The sequence below is a fragment of the Oncorhynchus mykiss genome, chromosome 10 (assembly GCF_013265735.2).
Source record: "Oncorhynchus mykiss isolate Arlee chromosome 10, USDA_OmykA_1.1, whole genome shotgun sequence".
NCBI lineage: Eukaryota > Metazoa > Chordata > Actinopteri > Salmoniformes > Salmonidae > Oncorhynchus > Oncorhynchus mykiss.
This window is the reverse complement of record NC_048574.1, coordinates 58,118,165-58,138,528: the sequence shown is the minus strand read 5'-3', so window position 1 is coordinate 58,138,528 and position 20,364 is coordinate 58,118,165. Positions and strand designations below refer to the sequence as shown.

Here is a 20,364-nt window from a genome sequence, read left to right as displayed (position 1 = left end):
TCCTTATAATAACAAAAACGTGCCATTCTATTCCCTATATAGTGCGCTCCTTTTGACCAGAGCCCTATGGGGTGCTCTACAATTGGATGTCAGGTCCGCATACACAATGTCCATAACCTCGATAGTGAAACTGGGATAAAGTCAGTTGGTGGAGAGACCACAATGTCCCTGACCCCTGAACAGCTTCTGTAGAGCTGGAATGCATTTGTTTTCCCCCCAATGGGAATTGCCTTTCTGACCCATGTCTGCACTTGTCAAAATGCCCATGTCCACTTTTCTCTAAACTTTTTTTTCATGTACGTCTCTTGCTATATTGGTGATTTTACATTGTATATTGTTTGTTCTGTTTTGTTTATAATAAAATAAAATAAACAGTTCCATAAACTGATGTACTGCTATAAAAATAAAAAACTGCCAATCGCAAGACTTTTACTGATGACGTAGCTAAAAAGGTAAAAGTTCATTCACACATGCCAAGAGAAACAAACATCAGAACAGCAACAAGGACCAGAGCGAGGTGACAGACAGCTTTTAATCGTATTCTTCTTTATGACAGTTTAGATCAAACGAGACTGTTGCGAGCGACACAGCAAGGAAAGTGGAATCAGCCAACCTGGCTTCTTTATAAGCTCGCTGACTGCGTGGTCACGACGAATGAAGGTATGAGCCGAGGTGAAATGCTAGGCTAGGTTAGCTAACGAACGTTGACTGCATACGACGACTCACAGGTGATAAGTTAACGCAACTAGCTAGCGGTAGCTGTCAAACCAATGTGATCATTAGATAAGTATGTATGTTTTATACAGTCAATTTAGTCATTTAACTAGCTCAAGTGACGCAACAAACTTGGTTATCTAATGTCTTACTACATTCCAACACAGTCTGAACTTTCACATGAGCTGGATAGCTCTCTGACTGGTTCTCTTGAATCTAGCCGATTAAACTAAATTCTGCGATTTTAAGATGGAGGCGACTAGTGTGGCTGTGGGCGGACTGGAGCTCCGACATCACATACATTTCGTTTTTATCAATAACTATTGATTTCAGCACCCAACCATGCGGGCTATTCTTTTGAGTCCTGAAATCAGGAGTTAGTTTTATAACGTCGTTGAGCTCCTGTCCCCCAGACTAGTCACCGCTCAACTCCATCGTAAATCGTTGAGTTTAGTCGGCTATCTCCAACTATGCATGTTGACCGCTCAACAGCTATAGCTAGCTAGCATTAGCATTGCCTTCCCTGCCCGCGGGCCCAGTAAGAAATATTCTCTAATGCATTAACTTCACCCATAGCATCTAGGCAGGCTAACCGGTCTTATCTAGGTTAACGTTAGATAACGCCAGCTTCTTGTCCAGCTTTGACAGTGTAGCTGCTTAGTATTTGCACATGTCAGGCTTAGCTAGCTGAATAGTAACAACAACTGCGTGTTTCACATTGCGAACTCTGTCGTTGTTTTTGTAATGACATTTCACACCTAGCTAAGCTATAACTCTAATTTATTTCGCAGGATGGCTGGTGTTTTCGATATTGACCTGGAGTCAGAAGACCTTAGCGACGCAGAGGTGGGGATTTGTCACTTGTTTTGTTGGGAATTTGAAGACACTTTTTGTTGTTATGGAAGTAAATTAGGGTACCTAACTAACTTGCTATCAGAGTGTCAGATCGGGGATGTGTTCAGTGTAGTGAAAACGCCCAGAATAAACAGCATATAAACTACAAAGTTGTTCCCCAAAACAAAGATTTATGCATGTTCTGTGATATGAAATAATGCTATCTTCAGTCTATTGGCAGTGACCTTTCACTTCTCTACAGTGAATTAACTTTGACCCCCTCTCTTCTGGCCCTCTTGTGCTCTGTAGGATGATGTTTGTGACTTCACCGTAGCAGAGACAGACCTGTAAGTGGAACTCTGAATTTAGTCACTTGTTCACCATTCTTGCTTGAGACTATATTGACAAGATGGCGCCAGAGAACAAGGCTGACGTTTTATGTTTTCCTAACCAATTGTGGTTTTTGGTTAGTTTCTTTGCGTGGTTTGTAACTTATTTTTTAACTTATTTTGTATGTAATGTTGCTGCTAACGTCTCTTATGACGGAAAATAACTTCCGGGCACCAGAACGGTGATTACTCACCACGAAGTGGCAGAATCCTTTTTTTCCTTTAATGAGCCTGACGTGAATGATATACTGCTTCCCCGGGAACAGGCCCAGATCCCTGTCATTTGCGTGAAGAAAAGGTGGACAAAAAGGGTCCAGAGGTTGGGCTGCCTTCTGAGAATTCGTAGGCGATCGAGTAAACCCCTACTGCCTTCCATTCTGCTAGCAAATGTGCAATCTTTGGAAAATAAAATTGATGACCTACGCGGAAGACTAAACTACCAATGGGACATTCAAAACTGTAATATCTTATGCTTCACGGAGTCGTGGCTGAACAACGACATTGTCAACATACAGCTGGCTGGTTATACGCTGTATCGGCAGGACAGAACAGCAGCGGCGGACTATGTATTTTTGTAAATAGTAGCTGATGCATGATATCTAAGGAAGTCTTAAGGTTTTTCTCACCTGAGGTGGAGTACCTCATGATAACCTGTAGACCACACTATCTACCTAGAGAGTTTATCTGTATTTTTCATGGCTGTCTACATACCACCACTGATGCTGTCACTGACCGCACTGAATGAGCTTATTCCGCCATAAGCAAACAGGAAAACGCTCACCCAGAGGCGGCGCTCCTAGTAGCCGAAAACTTAAATCCGTCTAAACAAATTTCTATCCGCATGTTAAATGTGCAACCAGAGGGGGGGGGGGCTCTGGACCACCTTTACTCCGCACACAGAGACGTGTACAAAGTTCTCCCTCATTTTGGCAAATCTGACCATAATTCTATCCTCCTGATTCCTGCTTACAAACGGTTAGATTCTGGGTTAAACTTGGGACAGTGTTATACTCAGAAGTATAGTATCTAAGTAGTGATAGAGACTGTTTTTTACATCAAAAGTTAATGTTTATCTGTAGGAGCCAGATGGCTTTGGCATGTGTTGGGTGGATGGGAGGCAGTCACCGGATTGCTAGACGGGATACGGGTGGAGATCTTTGGATTGGGCATCAAGGGGGTTGAGGTCAGGGCAGATCCCCTTAAGGTAATAAACCATTGTTTCTCCCTTATCTCTTCATCTTCCTGTCGAACCATAAAAGATGGAGAGAATTTAAGATTTGGATTTGGAGAGGAGTGCCTAAATTGGAGTATATATTAGAGGTCGACCGATTATGATTTTCATCGCCGAAACCGATTTATTGGAGGACCAAAGAGGCCGATACCGATTAATCAGCTTTTTTTTTTTTTACACAATTTGTAATTATGACAATCACAACAATACTGAATGAACACTTATTTTAACTTAATATAATACATCAATAAAAATCTATTTAGCCTCAAATAATGAAATGTTCAATTTGGTTTAAATAATACAAAAAACAAAGTGTTGGAGAAGTAAAAGTGCAATAAGTGCCATGTAAAAAAGCTAACGTTTGAGTTCCTTGCTCAGAACATGAGAACATATGAAAGTTGGTGGTTCCTTTTAACATGAGACTTCAATATTCCAAGGTAAGAGGTTTTAGGTTGTAGTTAATATAGTATTTATAGGACTATTTCTCTCTATACCATTTGAATATCATATATCTTTGACTATTGGATGTTCTTATAGGCACTTTAGTATTGCCAGTGTAACAGTATAGCTTCCGTCCCTCTCCTCGCCCCTACCTGGGCTCGAACCAGGAACACAACGACAACAGCCACACTCGAAGCAGTGTTACCCATCGCTCCACAAAAGCCACGGCCCTTGCAGAGCAAGGGGAATAACTACTCCAAGTCTCAGTGACGTTTGAAACGCTATTAGCGCACACCCAGCTAACTAGCTAGCCATTTCACATCGGGTACACCAGCCATGAGGCTGATAGGCTTGAAGTCATAAACAGCGCTGTGCTTGCGAAGAGCTGCTGGCAAAATGCACAAAAGTGCTGTTTGAATGAATGCTTACGAGCCTGCTGCTGCCTACCATCGCTCAGTCAGACTGCTCTATCAAGTCATAGACTTAATTATAACATAATAGCACACCGAAATAAAAGCCTTTGGTCATTAATATGGTCGAATCCGGAAACTATAATTTCGAAAACAAAACTTTTATTATTTCAGTGAAATACGGAACCGTTCGGTATTTTATCTGACGGGTGGCATCCCTAAGTCTAAATATTATTGTTATATTGCACAACCTTCAATGTTATGTCATAATTATGTGCAATTCTGGCAAATGAGTTCGCAATGAACCAGGCTGCCCAAACTGTTGCATATACCCTGACTCTGCAAGAGAAATTACACATTTTCACCTGGTTAATATTGCCTGCTAACCTGGATTTCTTTTAGCTAAATATGCAGGTTTAAAAATATATACTTCTGTGTATTGATTTTAAGAAAGGCATTGGTGTTTATGGTTAGGTACAGTCGTCCAACGATTGTGCTTTTTTTCGCAAATGCGCTTCTGTTAAATCATCCCCCAGCGTTGCATCGATTATATGCAACGCAGGTCACGGTAGATAAACTAGTAATATCATCAACCACGTGACTATGATTGATTGATTGTTTTTTATAAGATAAGTTTAATGCTAGCTAGCAACTTACCTTGGCTTCTACTGGATTTGCGTAACAGGCAGGCTCCTCGTGGAGTGCAATGAGAGGCAGGTGGTTAGAGCATGAGAGGTGGTTAATCAAATGGCTACCCTGACTATTTGCATTGCCCCCCCCCCCCCACCCCCCTCTTACACTGCTGTTACTCTTTGTTATTATCTATGCATAGTCACTAATAATTATGCCAACATGTGCATATTACCTCAAATAACCGGTGCCACCGCACATTGACTCTGTACCGGTACCCCCTGTGTGTTGTCTCACTATTTTTATTTTACTGCTGTTCTTTAATTACTTGTTACTTTTATTTCTTATTCTTACTCTTTTTTTTTTTTAAACTACATTGTTGGTTAGGGGCTCGTAAATAAGCATTTTACTCTAAGGTGTACGTACACCTGTTGTATTTGGCGCATGTGACTAATACAATTTGGTTCGATCTTTCACTGAATCCTTTAAACTCACCCTCACTCATTCCCCTCTTCCTAACTCTCTTATCCCCCTCTCACGTAGTGTTCAGACAGAAGAGATAGAGCTGACCAGTGCCGTTGTCAACAGAGACAGTGAGAGGATTGGACCAGACAGCTTTGAGCTGCTAAGTGTGCTGGGCAAGGGGGGCTATGGCAAGGTGTGTGTGTGTGTGTGTCCGTCAATCAGTGCGTGTTTGCGTTTCTAAGAGTTTCAGCTTCACAATGTACTTGGATATACACCATGCTCTTGATCAGAAACTCATCCCGTTTGTCATTAACCTATTTTAACAATTGTATTTTTTACTTGCAGGTTTTCCAGGTACGGAAAGTGCAGGGTGCGCAGACTGGGAAGATATTCGCAATGAAGGTTTTAAAGAAGGTACATAAGATTCCTCTCAATCATTTTTCTCAACCAAAAGAATGCTCTAAACATTGCTACGGTACCAGGGCAAAATGTAATACCTCTAAATACACAACTGACTTTCTCCTATCTCCACCCCACCCATCCCTCGCTTTCTCTCCCTGCCAGGCGAAGATCGTGTGTAACGCCAAGGACACGGCCCACACGCGTGCAGAGCGGGAGATTCTGGAGACGGTGCGGCACCCCTTCATCGTGGACCTGCTGTATGCCTTCCAGACCGGGGGTAAACTCTACCTCATCCTGGAGTGTCTCAGTGGTGAGCGATTCGGGAAGGGAGGGAGAGGGATCTGCTGTATGCTTTTGACCTCGTTCTGGAGGGAGGGGATCTGGGTAGGACAACCGTGTCGATCTCTGAATCCTGGCACGTCAACTTCTATCGACACTTCAATCTCCTTCATCGTGTTTTCGTTTATCAGGTGGAGAACTGTTCATGCAGCTGGAGAAGGAAGGAATCTTCATGGAGGACACAGCCTGGTAAAAGCCAGATGCTTAGCTTCAGATTATCATCGAGAAAGTGTGACGCTGAGGCCATAAACAGCAGTGAATTTCCATGTGAACATTTTGTAGGAGAGAGGAGGAGAAGATGAGATAATAGTTTGACAGTATGTGTTGCGCATGCGTACAGAGGAGTGTTAATAAATGTTTTTCCCTTCTTTGACAAACAGTTTTTATCTGGGTGAGATCGTGCTTGCTTTGGGACACCTCCACTCAAATGGAATCATCTACCGAGACCTCAAACCAGAGAATATCATGCTGAACCACCAAGGTGTGTCTGTCTGTTAAGTAGAAATCAATATCAGTGAGATTAAAATAGCATCTTTAAAAAAAAAAAAAAAAATGATCTGCTATGGATTGGATTATTGTTAATGGTTTAGAATTGACAGAGATATTGTGTTTCTGTCTCCCAGGACACATCAAGCTGACCGACTTTGGCCTGTGTAAGGAGTCCATTCACGACGGCGCGGTCACGCACACCTTCTGTGGGACCATAGAGTACATGTGAGTCTAGCACCACGCTGATGAGGATGCCGTCTCTGAGTAAGCTATCGCCAAAGATTTGTATAGCTACACCAAGATAGATGTCATTTCCAATGTGAACAGATGAGTCATAGTGGGTAGAACAAGCAAGGAGATGGGCAAAGCCAAGCACGGGCTAGCGATATCCTATTGGCCCGTTCTAGCATGCATCTGCATATTTCCGTTAGGGAACACCTACTCTGTGAAATGTGCGTGTGCAATGACTCAATTCAACTTTGTACTCCTAAACAACGCAATTTGTTAAACTTTGGCAAAGGCTAAGGTCTACAAAACTTTGTCCACTCTGTTCATAACATATTCTAGTTTTGTGAACAGAACTGTGTTGAGATCCAATGTCTCATCGATAAGAAAATGTGCTACCATATTTGCTAGTGAGTGGAAACGCCACGCGTATGCTTTCTATTTATGCGTCCAGTGAAATATCTGTCTCATTGTTCTATCTATGCTATTGCTCTCTGAGGCTGCACTACGGGTCGCTGTAGTAGTCATAGGTGAACTAAGACCTATCTGAACTAACTAGTTCTAGTACAATTCTTCCCCTCCTTCCTGAAGTCAAGCGTGGATTTAAAAACGTTACATTTGTCCATGGGCTGCATGGCCAAGTGTGCCATTTCCACCATATTCCTTACACTGTTTTTATCCACTGTTTTTATGCGAGTAAAGTAATAGCGTATATTTAAACATTTAAAAACAGTTACGATGGTACCATTTTATAAATGGGGAAAGGGGGGTAGCTAGTCAGTAATGCTGACAGATAATTTGTTGAATCGACATCTTTTTGTGTCTGCAAAATGAATTATACGTGAAATGGAGGTGGAAACTCCTTTATGCGCACATATTGATATAATAACCATCATATTGAGGTAAACTTGAGTCACAGGATGATATGGTGTGTGGTCATCCCACTTCGACTGGGGAAAACCATTCAATTTATTAGGCTACAGATGAAATGACTTATGATAAACTTCACAGAGGGGTGAAAGGTCACATTGATCTTGATGCTCTTTTCCAATAAATATGGAGTCTGATTCTGGTGACGTGATGATCGATGCTTGACAAATAAAAATATTCTTATCCATAATAGAATCTCATCATGTAGACTAGCCTACCTGTGCTGTAGGCCTATCTGAGCACACGTGCTATGACCGGCGTAGGCACATTTTGTTATTTAACGCAACAGTTTTTGTGACTAAATTGTCAGTAGAGTTGAAAATGCTATGGAAACACAGAATTTTAGATTTTGGTTTCGTACATGAAAACTTATGCGAAAAATAACTTTTTGCGTGCACTACGTCATCACACACTGATTTTAATTTTGTATTTACTTTTTTATCCGCACCAAGTCCAAGTCAAGGTGGGGAAAATGTGCAGATTTTATTTATTCGGATTTTAGGATATTCGCATAAAATCTGTCGCATATTGGATTCTCTTTCAATCCAGGAAGGGGAGTGAACAGTTCACACTTATAGGAGAAGGTTGAGAATCGAATCACAGCCAATTCTTATGACTCTTCTATTTAAGTCTCTTCCCTGCTCTCTTTAGCCCCTCACTCTTTTGCTCTTTCTTACATTTTCTCGACCTCCACCTCTCTTCCTCTCAGGGCTCCAGAGATTCTGACGCGTACAGGGCACAACCGGGCGGTGGACTGGTGGAGTCTTGGTGCCCTGATGTATGACATGATGACGGGCTCGGTGAGAGACAGACAAAAAGAGGGGGAGGGAGAGCACCTGCATGAATGATGGGGGGGAAAAAAATTGGGAACACTTTTGATGCTTCTTTCTAAACCAATCGGATACCATTTGAAAGACGTTTGACTCAAACCTCTGATCTTCCTGCCTGTCCCCGTAGCCTCCGTTCACTGCTGAGAACAGGAAGAAGACCATTGATAAGATCTTGAAGTGTAAACTCAACCTACCGCCCTACCTCACACTGGACGCCCGAGACATGATCAAAAAGGTAGAGACGCCCATACCTCCCCATCTCGTTAGGATGATGAATGTTCTTCAACCTAAGTCTTGAGGTCACTTCCTCTCTCACTTCCTCTCTCTCGCCCACTGCCTTTTCTCTTGTTCTCTCTCCTCTCTCGCCTCATCTGTTTTTCTTCATCTCGCTGTTCAATTTATTTCAAAGGGCTTCGTTGGCAGGGGAACATATGTTTACGTTGCCAAAGCAAGTTAAATGTATAATCATCTCTTTTGTCCCTGTGTGTAGCTGCTGAAGAAGAGTCCTCTTCAGAGGCTAGGCTCCAGTGCGGCAGACTGTAAAGACATACAGGTGATAGACGCACGTCTCCCGATTTTTGTTTTCTATTGACATCATCAACCTTTGTAATAGGCTTGGGGTCAATTCAGGAAGTGAACAGAAATGTCTACCTCCTTGAATTGACTGAAATGAAATGTACCCTAACCCTGCTTTATGATCAGTTCTTATACTGATAGCAAATTGAACAAAATCCAATAGTTCATGAGCCTGTATCTGCGTTGTACAGGAATAGATTCTAAGTGCTGCGGGGTGTTTTTTCTGCTGGTTTTACAGAAGCATCCCTTCTTCAGACACATCAACTGGGACGACCTGCTGAGTAAGAGGTGTGAGCCGCCCTACAAGCCATGCCTGGTACGACCACGATACTACTGTCACTCTCTCAACAGTCCCTTTGTATTTGATAGCTAAAATGTCAAATCTGTGCTGGGTCTTTTTTTACATTTTTAATAATTGAGGAGGCACCTGTAAAGTTTGAGACTGTGGCATACCACTCCGAGTACAGTTTCTCCATCCCTCTGAGTACGGTTACATGCGCACAATAATATGATTATTGGGGATAGTCAGGTGAATATAATAGTTGGTTTAAAACGTTTACATGCGATTTTCCATAATAATCCGGCTTACATGGAAATCAGAAATGGGACTGATGGGACTTTTTGATGAATGCAGAAAATCGTCAATCAAAATAAACGTTCTACCACAGCGACCATGTTATTTTTGGGAAGCCTTTTCAATTCTAAGTTCGGGACATATAAAGTTTATGTGAAAACAATTTCTAAGATTGCATACATTTTGTTTTATCCGAACTCCCTTCACTCGCACATTAGAGGCTTGTGCTGCTGGAACGCCAATTGAGCTGTTTTACACGTCCTAATAATTCAAACGATTTGCCCAGAAAACCAGGTGTTTTAAACGGCGTATGCTTACTTTGATTTTGACCTTACGCAGATTAAGATAAGCAGAGTAAAGGGTTCACATGACTGACTATTGCCGTGCTCGGGCCTACTGCCATAATCAGTTGAAGATCTAATTATTAGTGTGCATGTAAATGTACTCACCCCCGCATTTTATGTATCTTCTCCCACCATTTCTCTCTCTATTCAACCACTTCCCCTTTTCTCCCCCCTCTCGCTTCACCCCCTGTAGCAGTCGGATGAGGACGTGAGTCAGTTTGACACGAGGTTCACCAAGCAGACTCCGGTGGACAGTCCTGACGACTCCACAATCAGCCACCAGCACGAACACGCCTTCGCTGTAAGACTGTTACATTTTAGTCCTTTAACAGATGCTCTTATCCAGAGTAACTTACAGTAGTGAACAACATACATTTTCAGTATTGGTCCCAGATGGGATTTGAACCATGGCATTGCAAGCGCCACGCTCTACCAACTGAGCCACACGGGACCACGATTACCTCCTTTGTCCACCTTTTTCACCGCTCCTTCGCTCTCCTTTTGCTCCCTTCATCTTTTCCTTCAGTAATTTTCCTCCTTTCACCTCTCTCTGTCATGGGTTCACGCTTTCTTCTCAACCTCACACATGGGTCATGTTCATTTGGCACGAAACAGAACAAAATTGACAAATGGGGACTCGTCCAATAAAAGTTTTAGTTTTAAAACGGTTTCAGTTGCGAGTATTATTGAATGCGACCCTGTTCTCACTTTTAACAAAACACCCCTTATTCTGGTCTTTCCCAAACCAACATAGAGTAGTGAAAGTGTTGCTGGAATGACTAGTCGTCACCCTATATAATTAATTAATTAATTAATGGATGTTGTCTGTCAGGGTTTTACCTATGTGGCTCCCTCTGTGTTGGAGAGTCTGAAGGAGGGCTTCTCCTTTGAGCCTCGGACACGTCCCGTGCGCAGACACAACAGCAGTCCACGCACCCCCATCAGGTGACACACACACACACACACGTATGCACGGACATACACTCACCTTCGGATTTGTTTTGACTGAAGCTAAATATGTTAATTTGGCTCTACTCCAGCATTTTGGATTTGAGATCAAACGTTTCATATGAGGAGGCAGTACAGAAATTCACCTTTTTTTTTTAAATTTGAGGGTATTTTCACATATCTGTTTTACCGTTTAGTCTCCCCATTTGAATGTGTCATAAGTATTTGGACACATTCACTTAGTGTGTTAAAGTAGTCAACATTTTAGTGTTTGGTCCCATATCTCTAGCACAAAGATCATACAGTGCCTTCAGAAGGACTTATTCCACATTTTGTTATTGCAGCCTGAAATAAATTATTATTTAAATTCTTCAATGACAGCCATTTTCCAGTCTTGCACTTGGGAACATTCAATGTCATCTTGGTAAGCAACTCCAGTGTAATATTTGTCCTTGTGTTTTAGGTAATTGTCCTGTTGAAAAAGTGAATTTGTCTCCCAGTCTGAAAATCAAACTGAACCTGGTTTTCATCTAGGATTTTTTTTTTTTTATCCCCCTGAACTCCCTAGTCCTTGCCGATGACAAGCATACCCATAACATGAGGCAGCCACCACCATGCTTGACAATATGGAGAGTGGTACTCAGTCATGTGTTGTGTTGGATTAGCCCCAAACATAACGCTTTGAATTCAGGACATAAAGTTAATTTCTTTGCAACATTTCTTGAAGTTTTACTTGAGTGCCTTTTTTTCATTTTCAATTAATAAAAAAAAATGTCAAAAGAATTCCACTTTGACATTATGGGGTATTGTCTGTAGGCCAGTGACACAATCTCAATATAATACATTTTCAATTCGGGCTGTAGGGGTGTGTGAATACTTTCTGAAGGCACTGTATCCCCATAACATGATAACCTCCCCTGTTTATTGGTAATGGTGAGAGGTTAACACTTTTTTTGGGGGGGGGGATATTTAAGCCTAACTTTCTCAGTCATAATATGTGATTATCCATAATCTTGATGGTGTACATATTAATATAGATGTTTTCAGAAACATATTCTTGTTTACAATAAAAGTGCCTCAAATGACAGTTATTTACAATTTATTTCTGTAAGGCACAAAATAATCTGAAAAGAAACCAAACTACAATTTGCCTCCAACAGGTTTTTAGAGTAACACACATAATGTAATCATGTGTGCTAGCATTATGGGACCAAATACTACACTTTTGACTACTTTAAAACACTAAGTGAATTTGTCCAAATACATATGAGACCTTCAAAAGAGGGAGACGAGATCCACAAAGTGCTTTAATTTCTTAACGGTAAAACATATGTATGAAAATACTTTAAAATAAAAGGTGGCATTCTGTACTGTCGCCTCTTATGAAACATTTGATCTCAAATCTAAAAATGCTGGAGTATATAGATAGTCGGACCTACTCTCCCAGACCTCGTTCCATATTATATATATATAGATAGTCGGACCTACTCTCCCAGACCTCGTTCCATATCATATATAGAGATAGTCGGACCTCCTCTCCCAGACCTCGTTCCATATTATATATATATAGATAGTCGGACCTACTCTCCCAGACCTCGTTCCATATTATATATATATATATATAGATAGTCGGACCTCCTCTCCCAGACCTCGTTCCATATTATATATATATAGATAGTCGGACCTTCTCTCCCAGACCTCGTTCCATATTATATATATAGATAGTCGGACCTTCTCTCCCAGACCTCGTTCCATATTATATATATAGATAGTCGGACCTCCTCTCCCAGACCTCGTTCCATATTATATATATATAGATAGTCGGACCTCCTCTCCCAGACCTCGTTCCATATTATATATATAGATAGTCGGACCTTCTCTCCCAGACCTCGTTCCATATTATATATATAGATAGTCGGACCTTCTCTCCCAGACCTCGTTCCATATTATATATATAGATAGTCGGACCTCCTCTCCCAGACCTCGTTCCATATTATATATATATATATATATATATATATAGATAGTCGGACCTCCTCTCCCAGACCTCGTTCCATATTATATATATAGATAGTCGGACCTTCTCTCCCAGACCTCGTTCCATATTATATATATAGATAGTCGGACCTTCTCTCCCAGACCTCGTTCCATATTATATATATATATATATATATATATATATATATATATATATATATATATATATATATATATATATATATATATATATATATATATATATATATATATATATATAGATAGATAGATAGTCGAACCTTCTCTCCCAAACCTCGTTCCATATTATATATATATATAGTCGGACCTCCTCTCCCAGACCTCGTTCCATATTTTATATATATAGATAGATAGATAGATAGATAGATAGATAGTCGGACCTTCTCTCCCAGACCTCGTTCCATATTTATTTTATTTTTATATATATATATATACATACACACATATATATACATACACACACCACGTGCATGTTCATGCATACACACTACCCTAAGTATTTATTTGGACAGTGAAGCTAAATCTTTTCATTTGGCTTTATACTCCAGCATTTTTAGATTTGAGATCAAATGTTTCATATGAGATGACAGTACAGAATGCCACCTTTTTATTTTAAAGTATTTATATATATACATACATACATACATCTCTCTCAACCCCACCCACAGATTGATATGTATTTCCCTTATCTAATGTCTCTCCTCAGTCCTCTCAAGTTCTCTCTCCCCGGGTCGTTCACCAAGTCCTCAGGGGGAGGAGAGAGCGAGTCGGACCTTCTCTCCCAGACCTCGTTCCATCTCCCGCCAACCGCCCTGCCCACCGACAACGGCGCCACGCAGCCAATCCGCACGCCGGGCCGGAACAAGAAGCAGAAGGGTAACCGGAGATGAACTGGAGTAGGCGGAGTCAGGAGGAGTCCGAGCTTTTGGCCGCGTTCCAGGCCGACTACTTTGCAGTCGTGCCGCGCGCATCCACCAATGGCTGATTGCCACGTCATCGACAGTTGGGCGCTGGTTGCTATATCATAAGATGTGGTTAGCGGATATGTTTAACACCTATCCAGGCGTTGTGACATCTGGCAGACGACTGCTAGTCTGTCTGGAACGCGGCCGTCCTCAGGAGGCCCTGTGTTTCTCACAGCTGGGTCCCAAACCCCATACTGTGCACTCGCTCCCTTCCCCTTATACCCTCGTTGACTCATTCCTTTGAGGTCTGAATGGGGGTGAGCTTAGTGGTCATGTTGAAGAGCTACAGGGTGTGTAGGTCTTTGTTCCAGCCAAGCACTAACACACCTGATTCAAGTCTTGATGATTAGTCTAGTAGAATCAGATGTGGTAGTGCTGGGCTGGTGCCCACCTCCACCTGCTTTTACATGTCCAGTTGTCACAGACCCACTAAGGGAAGTCAACAAGAGTTTAGGGAACGGGTTGAGTTATCAGTTTGGGATTCAGCCACTTCACTTGAATGTTTCTCAACTTGCCACATAAGCAAAGAGAACACCAACTACTGCCAAAGCATTTGACATTGCTGTTTATCAAAATGTTAAAGGTCGACTTTGGGCAGAAATAACAGCTTTAAAACTGTATAACTGATCAATGCACTGTCTTACCAGGTTATTTAATGCTTTAAAAAACAAAACAATTTGTTGAATAAGAGATTTCACTACAGAAGTGGCATTTCTTCCTGAGCTTTACAGTTTCTGGCCAAAAACAAATCATGTGAAATGACGTCCACGTGTACTGGAGGAGTTCCTGGCTAGCTACATTGGCTAGCGTAGCTAACGAACTAGCAACGTTGGTCGCGGCGCGGCACGCATGACCAGAAAAACACATCAATGAACCACCAAAGGCACAGCTCATTTTCTGTTTGGAAGTTGAAAATAAGGCAGTTGGACAGTATTTCGTTCCCAAAGTCGACCTCTAAATGGGTCGTTTTAGGCTAGTGATCATGGTCATAATGCAAGAATGAAAGTATTGAATGACGCACATTTCCAAAAACACTGTGTAAAATAGACACTCGGCTTTAAGATGGTCTTTAAAATATATAGTGTTTTTTGGTTTATGGGAACGGACTGCATTTATACATGAGCTCGTATTACAGCTGTGAAGCAATCCGGCTCATATGTATGAGTCCCATGTGTCTGAAGCGATGTTGAATTAGCCTTTTATTTTGAACATGCACTCCTACCATTTACTTTACTCATGTCATGCAGAACCATAGTTCGAGCAAACCGTTGTATATGTGGGCAGACCTGGGTTCAAATAGTATTTGTTTTCTATCCGCTTGATTGAGCTCGTCTGGCGAAATGGGACCAATGGAATAGTCCCAAAAGTCGTAACTCTGCCTATCTGGCGCTCCAGTCAAATGATCAAAGAAAATGGATACTATTTGATTTTGAACCCAGGTCTGGTGCCAACATGGCACCCGTTCACATTCTTGGTGAACTCTGTTCATCCATGGCTCTTTCATCAACCATCCTGTGTTACTGTTGTGAGGACTAGTTTTGGAAGACACAAGACCTCTGTGTCATATATTTGGGTCTGGGGATGGAAATAATATTGACAAATGTATATTTCATTTCAATATAGTATTATTTAATGGACTGATGACATGTTCTGGATCAAAGTGGAATGTTTGATTTTATTTTCTCTGGCTAATGTGGTTGTGAGGAAGATAGGGTTGCAGAATCCTGAAGAATAAAGACATATTGAATGTCTGGACTCTGTGGTATTAATTTTGGTTTAATGCAATGTCTGTCTGGTCAGTCCATCTGCCTGTCACAGGAATTGAACAACAGCCTCCATAGTCCAGAGGTAATGTAGGATATAGTTCCCTAACTGTGTGCTGTTGACCTGTGGGTCAGTCCTAATAATTGAATAATTCTAACACATTTAGTGATTAAACAATCGCTGAAAACTTTCTCTTGCACATATACGGTTGCGGCCAAATACACTGGGTATACTAAAATGTTAGGAACGCCTTAATGTTGAGGTGAAAAAAATGACTTTTTATTTCTGTCTCCCTTCATCTACAATGATTTGATGTGGATTTAACAAGTGACATCAATGTGTTCATAACTTTCACCTGGTCAGTCTGTCATGGAAAGATCAGGTGTTAATGTTTTCTATACTGTATTTTGGTGCCCTTGCACTTTTTCAATGGAGGTTAATGCAGCAGAATGTTCTCTTGTTCTCTTTACTAAACTGATTGAATGGATATTTTTACCCAGTAGGCAACTGCAACTTACCACAGGTGAGAGACATTACACACACTCACCTACCTCCAACCAAATTCATTATAATTCAGAATAATTTAGTCCAGGACATCTTTTACTTTGAAGTGACAAATCTCAATATCTGTTTAAAAAAATAAATGTAGGTGCAGTTGTAAATCAAACAAATATACGTGAACACTTTTTTTCAACATCAACTTATTTTAGCAGAAATAGGGAGTTGTGCAAATGTGTGTAATATAAATTAGAAGCAGGAATCTATTAGTCCGTTTATTAAAACACAAATGTAACAGGGATTACCAAAAAACTATATTTGGCTGAAATTAACATTGACACGCTTAAATGAAAAATATACTCCATAGGAAGAGTGAATTGAGTCACAAAATTAACATCTTCAACCATTTTATTTTATCCCACTCTTAACCCCTTCCTCCCTCTTTCCTTACAGTGCTGTGAGGTCGCAAGTATCTCCCTCACCAGAGTTTTCCCCTGTTCGCTCTTCTTCACCACCCTCCTTCCTTCCATCAGTCCTCTCTCCTTTCATGTTATACTGGCCTCCCTCGCTCCCACTCTTCAACGCCTCCTTTTTCTCATCATCCTCTAGGTTCTTGGCTCTCTCGCTGAGGTCAATCCCGTCTAAACTGGAGTAGTCGTCTGAGGAATCTCCTTCATCCTGTCCCCCTCTCGCTCCTGCAGCAGCCTCTCCATCTCCACTCTTCCCCCCCTCTCCCTCCTCCTCGTCCCCCTCCACCACTCTCTTCCCGGGCCAGAGGCTGAGCCCCAGCCAATCCTCCAGGCTTCTAACCCTGCCCCTCATGCGCTCCCTGACGCCCAATAACAGCCGAGGGGCGGAGCCATCCTGGCCTGAGTGGCGGCTGTTCCACTTGTAGAAGCACAGCACGGTAATTGCTAGGAGAAGAATGATGACCAGGACCAGGACCACGATGTACCCTGTATTTAACGGAGCAGGTGAGGGTTTATTATGGGATGGAGTGGTTGAGGTGCTGGGGGAGGTCTTGGGAAGAGACGTAGAGATTGTCTGTTTAGTGAGTGGGGGGGATGTGGTCTTTTCAGTCTGCTGGGTTGTGTTTCCTGATGTTGCAGATGTCTGACTCTCTGTGGATGTGGGTGTACCATTCGGGGGGGCTATTGTCATGCCAGAATGATTACCATGCATTCCTCTGTCATGCTTCTCAGGTGTGGATTGGTCAGTGGAGTTCCTGGTATCATTTAAAGGTCCACCTCTCGCGCTCGTCTTTTCAGTTTGTGTGTTCTCGTTCAAAGTTCCATTAGAGGCAGGCGTGGCTTCATGGACGAAGATCAAGAGGACCAGAGAGAGCATGCTCAGCGCCAGGGTGATATTGGCCTTCATTGTGACTGAGAGAGAGAGAGCGAGAGAGACAGAGAGAAATGGAAGATAAGGTGATGTCAGCCTAACATGGTGGGTGATAGGAAGAAATGTAACACAGGCCTAAATGACTCATATGAGGTGGAGAATGAGAACAAGAAACAGAACACCAATGTAGGTTACAACGTATTTGCTGTTTTAAGTGTACAATAAAAGGGACTTAATATTTATGTTAAGATTTATTTCATGCATCGGAAACACAAAGGTGTGATAGCATGCACACGCACGCATGCACAGGAAATGGCGGTGTGCTCCAGAAGCTGTTGTTAACAGGAACTAAAGGCTGCTTTTGCGGCTGAGCCACCTGTCCTGCATCCTCCCTCGTTTTGCAAACTGAACCACCATTTGACAACGCATGCAACTAGCAGAAGAAGGTCCATGAGAGGAAAAAGAGAGAGAACGCCCAGTCTAAACATTCACATTACTATCGCAGATTCAAGATGGCTGAATTTTCCCTTAAGAAAGCAGAAACACTAAGTAACCGAAGATTTAGATCACTGCAAAGCCTTTAACCTTCTCTACATTCCTGAACAACGGCACACAGAAGAGGTCAATAACCACTGTATGGCCAATTTACTCTCTTTCATTCAATTCAAGTAATAAAGCAGAACTATAGACCATATAACCTCATCTGTTCTGTCAGTATAATCTCTGTGGTGCTTCAATTGCTGAGCTTTTTTGTGGTAACCAGGCCCAGCCCACAGAGAACTATTAGAATCCAACACTCAAACCAACATGAATTTCTAAAACGGACAACTGATTGTGTCTGTGCATGTTTCCAACTGATAAAACAAAGTTGGATTGGATTAGAATGACTATGTCCATCCTCAGGAGTCTAAATCCTTCTTGAACACAACCAAAACGATGCTAAATTAGCTTGGTCAATTCTCAACCGTGAAAAAACGGAAATCAAGAACATCAATGGAAATATTAAGTCCTGCTTAAATAGGAAGTGGAATACAGGATGAGAAAAGAAGAAATCAAGTGTGGTCACATAATGTGCCACCTCAAACACTGTCATGTTCAGATAGCCTAGTGGAAAGGTTGCTGGATCAAATCCCCAAGCTGTTAGGTAAAAATTTGTTCTGCCCCTGAACAAGGCAGTTAACCCACTGTTCCCGGTAGGCTGTCATTGTAAATGAGAATTTGTTCTGAACTGACTTCCCCATGTTAAATAAAGTTTTTTTTTTTTTAATTTTATGTTTTTGAAGTGGTGGGGTCGAGAGGGGTTGGGGGCGAAAGGTGTGGACATCGGGAGGAGATGTAGAAATGGACAACAGAGAAAAGGAGAGGATGGAGAGATTGGAGGAAAGGATCAACGACAAAGGCCCAGAGAAAGATGGTCAGAGTGAGCAGAAAGCATCAAACCTGACAAAGAAAACAAAGGCTTATCAAACAAATAAACATGACATGAAATCAAAGTGTTCAACTCACCTGATCACTGTGATCGATCGGTTCTGAAGTTGACAGGGAAACACAACTGAATGAATGAGACGGAGAGAAAAGATTGAAAGAGCGGGGGCTCTTTGCAGATGTGTACAAAAATCAGTTAGAGAGAGAGAGAGAAAAAAGAACAGAACAGGGAGGGAAGGAAGGAAGGTGGGTGGGGGTAAAACACGGTGAGACAGACGTGTGTGAGGCTGCAGAGGAGAGAGAGAGTGAGAGATGGTTCAGATAAATCACAAAAAAATCTGTGATAAAAATATCATCAGAGAGAGAGACAAAATGTGTATGATTTGAATTTTGCTTATCAGCCAGGTGAAAAGATGGTGGGGAAAATAAGTGGGTGAACTGACCCTAGATTATTGGTTTGATTAAAAAATATGATTGGTTTAATTCAGTGGTGTAAAGTACTTAAGTACAAATACTTTAAAGTACTACTTAAGTATTTTTTGAGGGGTATCTTTACTTTACTATTTATATTTTGGATTACTTTTACTTAATTCCTAAAGAAAATTATATTCTTTGTACTCCATACATTTTCCCTGAAACCCAAAAGTACTTGTCACATGTTGAATGCTTAGCAGGACAGGAAAATAGTCCAATTCACGCACTGAACAAGAGAACACATGGTCATCCCTGCTGCCTCTGGTATGGCTGACTCACGAAAAACAAATGCATCGTTTGTAATTGATGTCTTCTTAGTGTTGGGGTGTGCCCCTGGCTGTCTTTACATAATAAAAAAACAGAAAAGGGTGCCATCTGCTTTGCTTACAGTTTTTCTCAATTGCTAAAACACTAAAACCCATTGGCTGAACAAAGTTCTCAGTTGCCTGGACTCATTTAGCTTATTATGCAGTCTGTTGTCAATACCTTCAACCATTTCACATGGTGAAACACAATTTGCAGATCTCACTTTTCAGCAAAACTCTAACCACATTCTCATTCTCAAAACACATTCTGCACTCGAATGCACAAATCATCCATACTGGTAAACACTGATGTCATTGATTGAACACAACCACTCAAAATTGATTTAACCTGTTTCAAATGATACGACACAACCAATATAAGAAGGTTCAGCAAACAGGTTGTTGAAGGAGAATGTCTGAGAATGCATAGAATAAACAATGTGAGAGGATGAGTTTGTGGGTGAAGAGGAAGAGGAGGAGGGCAAGGAAGAGGAAGAGGAAGACAAAGAGTGGAAATATTTGATGAAATTCGAGCAACAGTTATAGACCACGTTCTTGTCCATGGACTGACAATGAGGGGAGCAGGACTTAGAGTGCAACCCAATTTGAGCTGATTTTCTGTGTCTACCATAGTAAGGACATTCAGAGAAGAGAACAGGTACAGTATACTGCTGTATTTTTGTAATTGCAAATTTACTGTACTACACTATATGCAGCTGTTTCAAAAGACATTTGTAAAGTTAATCACTGTATGTATTGTACTGCATGAATATGTTTTGTAACTGCACAACTACGTTTTGTAGAA

At 41.4% G+C, this 20,364-nt stretch overlaps 2 protein-coding genes across 4 annotated transcripts; one reads left to right on the top strand and one right to left on the bottom strand.

Moving 5' to 3' along the window:
* The first annotated feature begins 451 nt into the window (after positions 1-451).
* Positions 452-15,507, top strand: LOC110534357 (ribosomal protein S6 kinase beta-2). 3 transcript variants are annotated; one of them, XM_021619164.2, is made up of 16 exons: positions 452-660; positions 1,506-1,560; positions 1,858-1,895; positions 5,193-5,307; positions 5,460-5,528; positions 5,679-5,826; positions 5,987-6,044; positions 6,236-6,336; positions 6,479-6,569; positions 8,209-8,299; positions 8,457-8,564; positions 8,820-8,882; positions 9,144-9,221; positions 10,017-10,124; positions 10,656-10,768; positions 13,494-15,507. In XM_021619164.2, exons 2-16 carry the CDS (start codon positions 1,507-1,509, stop codon positions 13,675-13,677), a joined length of 1,419 nt encoding a protein of 472 aa, XP_021474839.2. In that variant the 5' UTR covers positions 452-660; position 1,506; the 3' UTR covers positions 13,678-15,507. The 3 variants fall into 3 exon arrangements, with proteins under 3 accessions (XP_021474839.2, XP_021474838.2, XP_036789348.1); XM_021619163.2 differs by having other exon boundaries at positions 462-517; XM_036933453.1 differs by lacking the exon at positions 452-660 and adding an exon at positions 699-728.
* A 900-nt stretch (positions 15,508-16,407) lies between these two features.
* Positions 16,408-19,007, bottom strand: LOC110534358. Its single transcript, XM_021619165.2, has 2 exons — positions 18,862-19,007; positions 16,408-17,396 (listed from the first exon to the last, which is right to left on the bottom strand). The coding sequence occupies exon 2, from the start codon at positions 17,389-17,391 to the stop codon at positions 16,462-16,464; it is 930 nt and encodes a 309-aa protein (XP_021474840.1). The 5' UTR covers positions 17,392-17,396; positions 18,862-19,007; the 3' UTR covers positions 16,408-16,461.
* Positions 19,008-20,364: the final 1,357 nt, after the last annotated feature.

Bases quoted from the DNA above. Each gene is read 5' to 3' on its own strand.
- LOC110534357 (XM_021619163.2), top strand. From the start codon at position 471: ATGCCAAGAGAAACAAACATCAGAACAGCAACAAGGACCAGAGCGAG. The intron at 6,337-6,478 runs GTGTGTCTGTCT...TCTGTCTCCCAG, and splicing joins TATCATGCTGAACCACCAAG to GACACATCAAGCTGACCGAC. The intron at 8,565-8,819 runs GTAGAGACGCCC...CCCTGTGTGTAG, and splicing joins CCCGAGACATGATCAAAAAG to CTGCTGAAGAAGAGTCCTCT.
- LOC110534358 (XM_021619165.2), bottom strand. From the start codon at position 17,391: ATGAAGGCCAATATCACCCTGGCGCTGAGCATGCTCTCTCTGGTCCTC.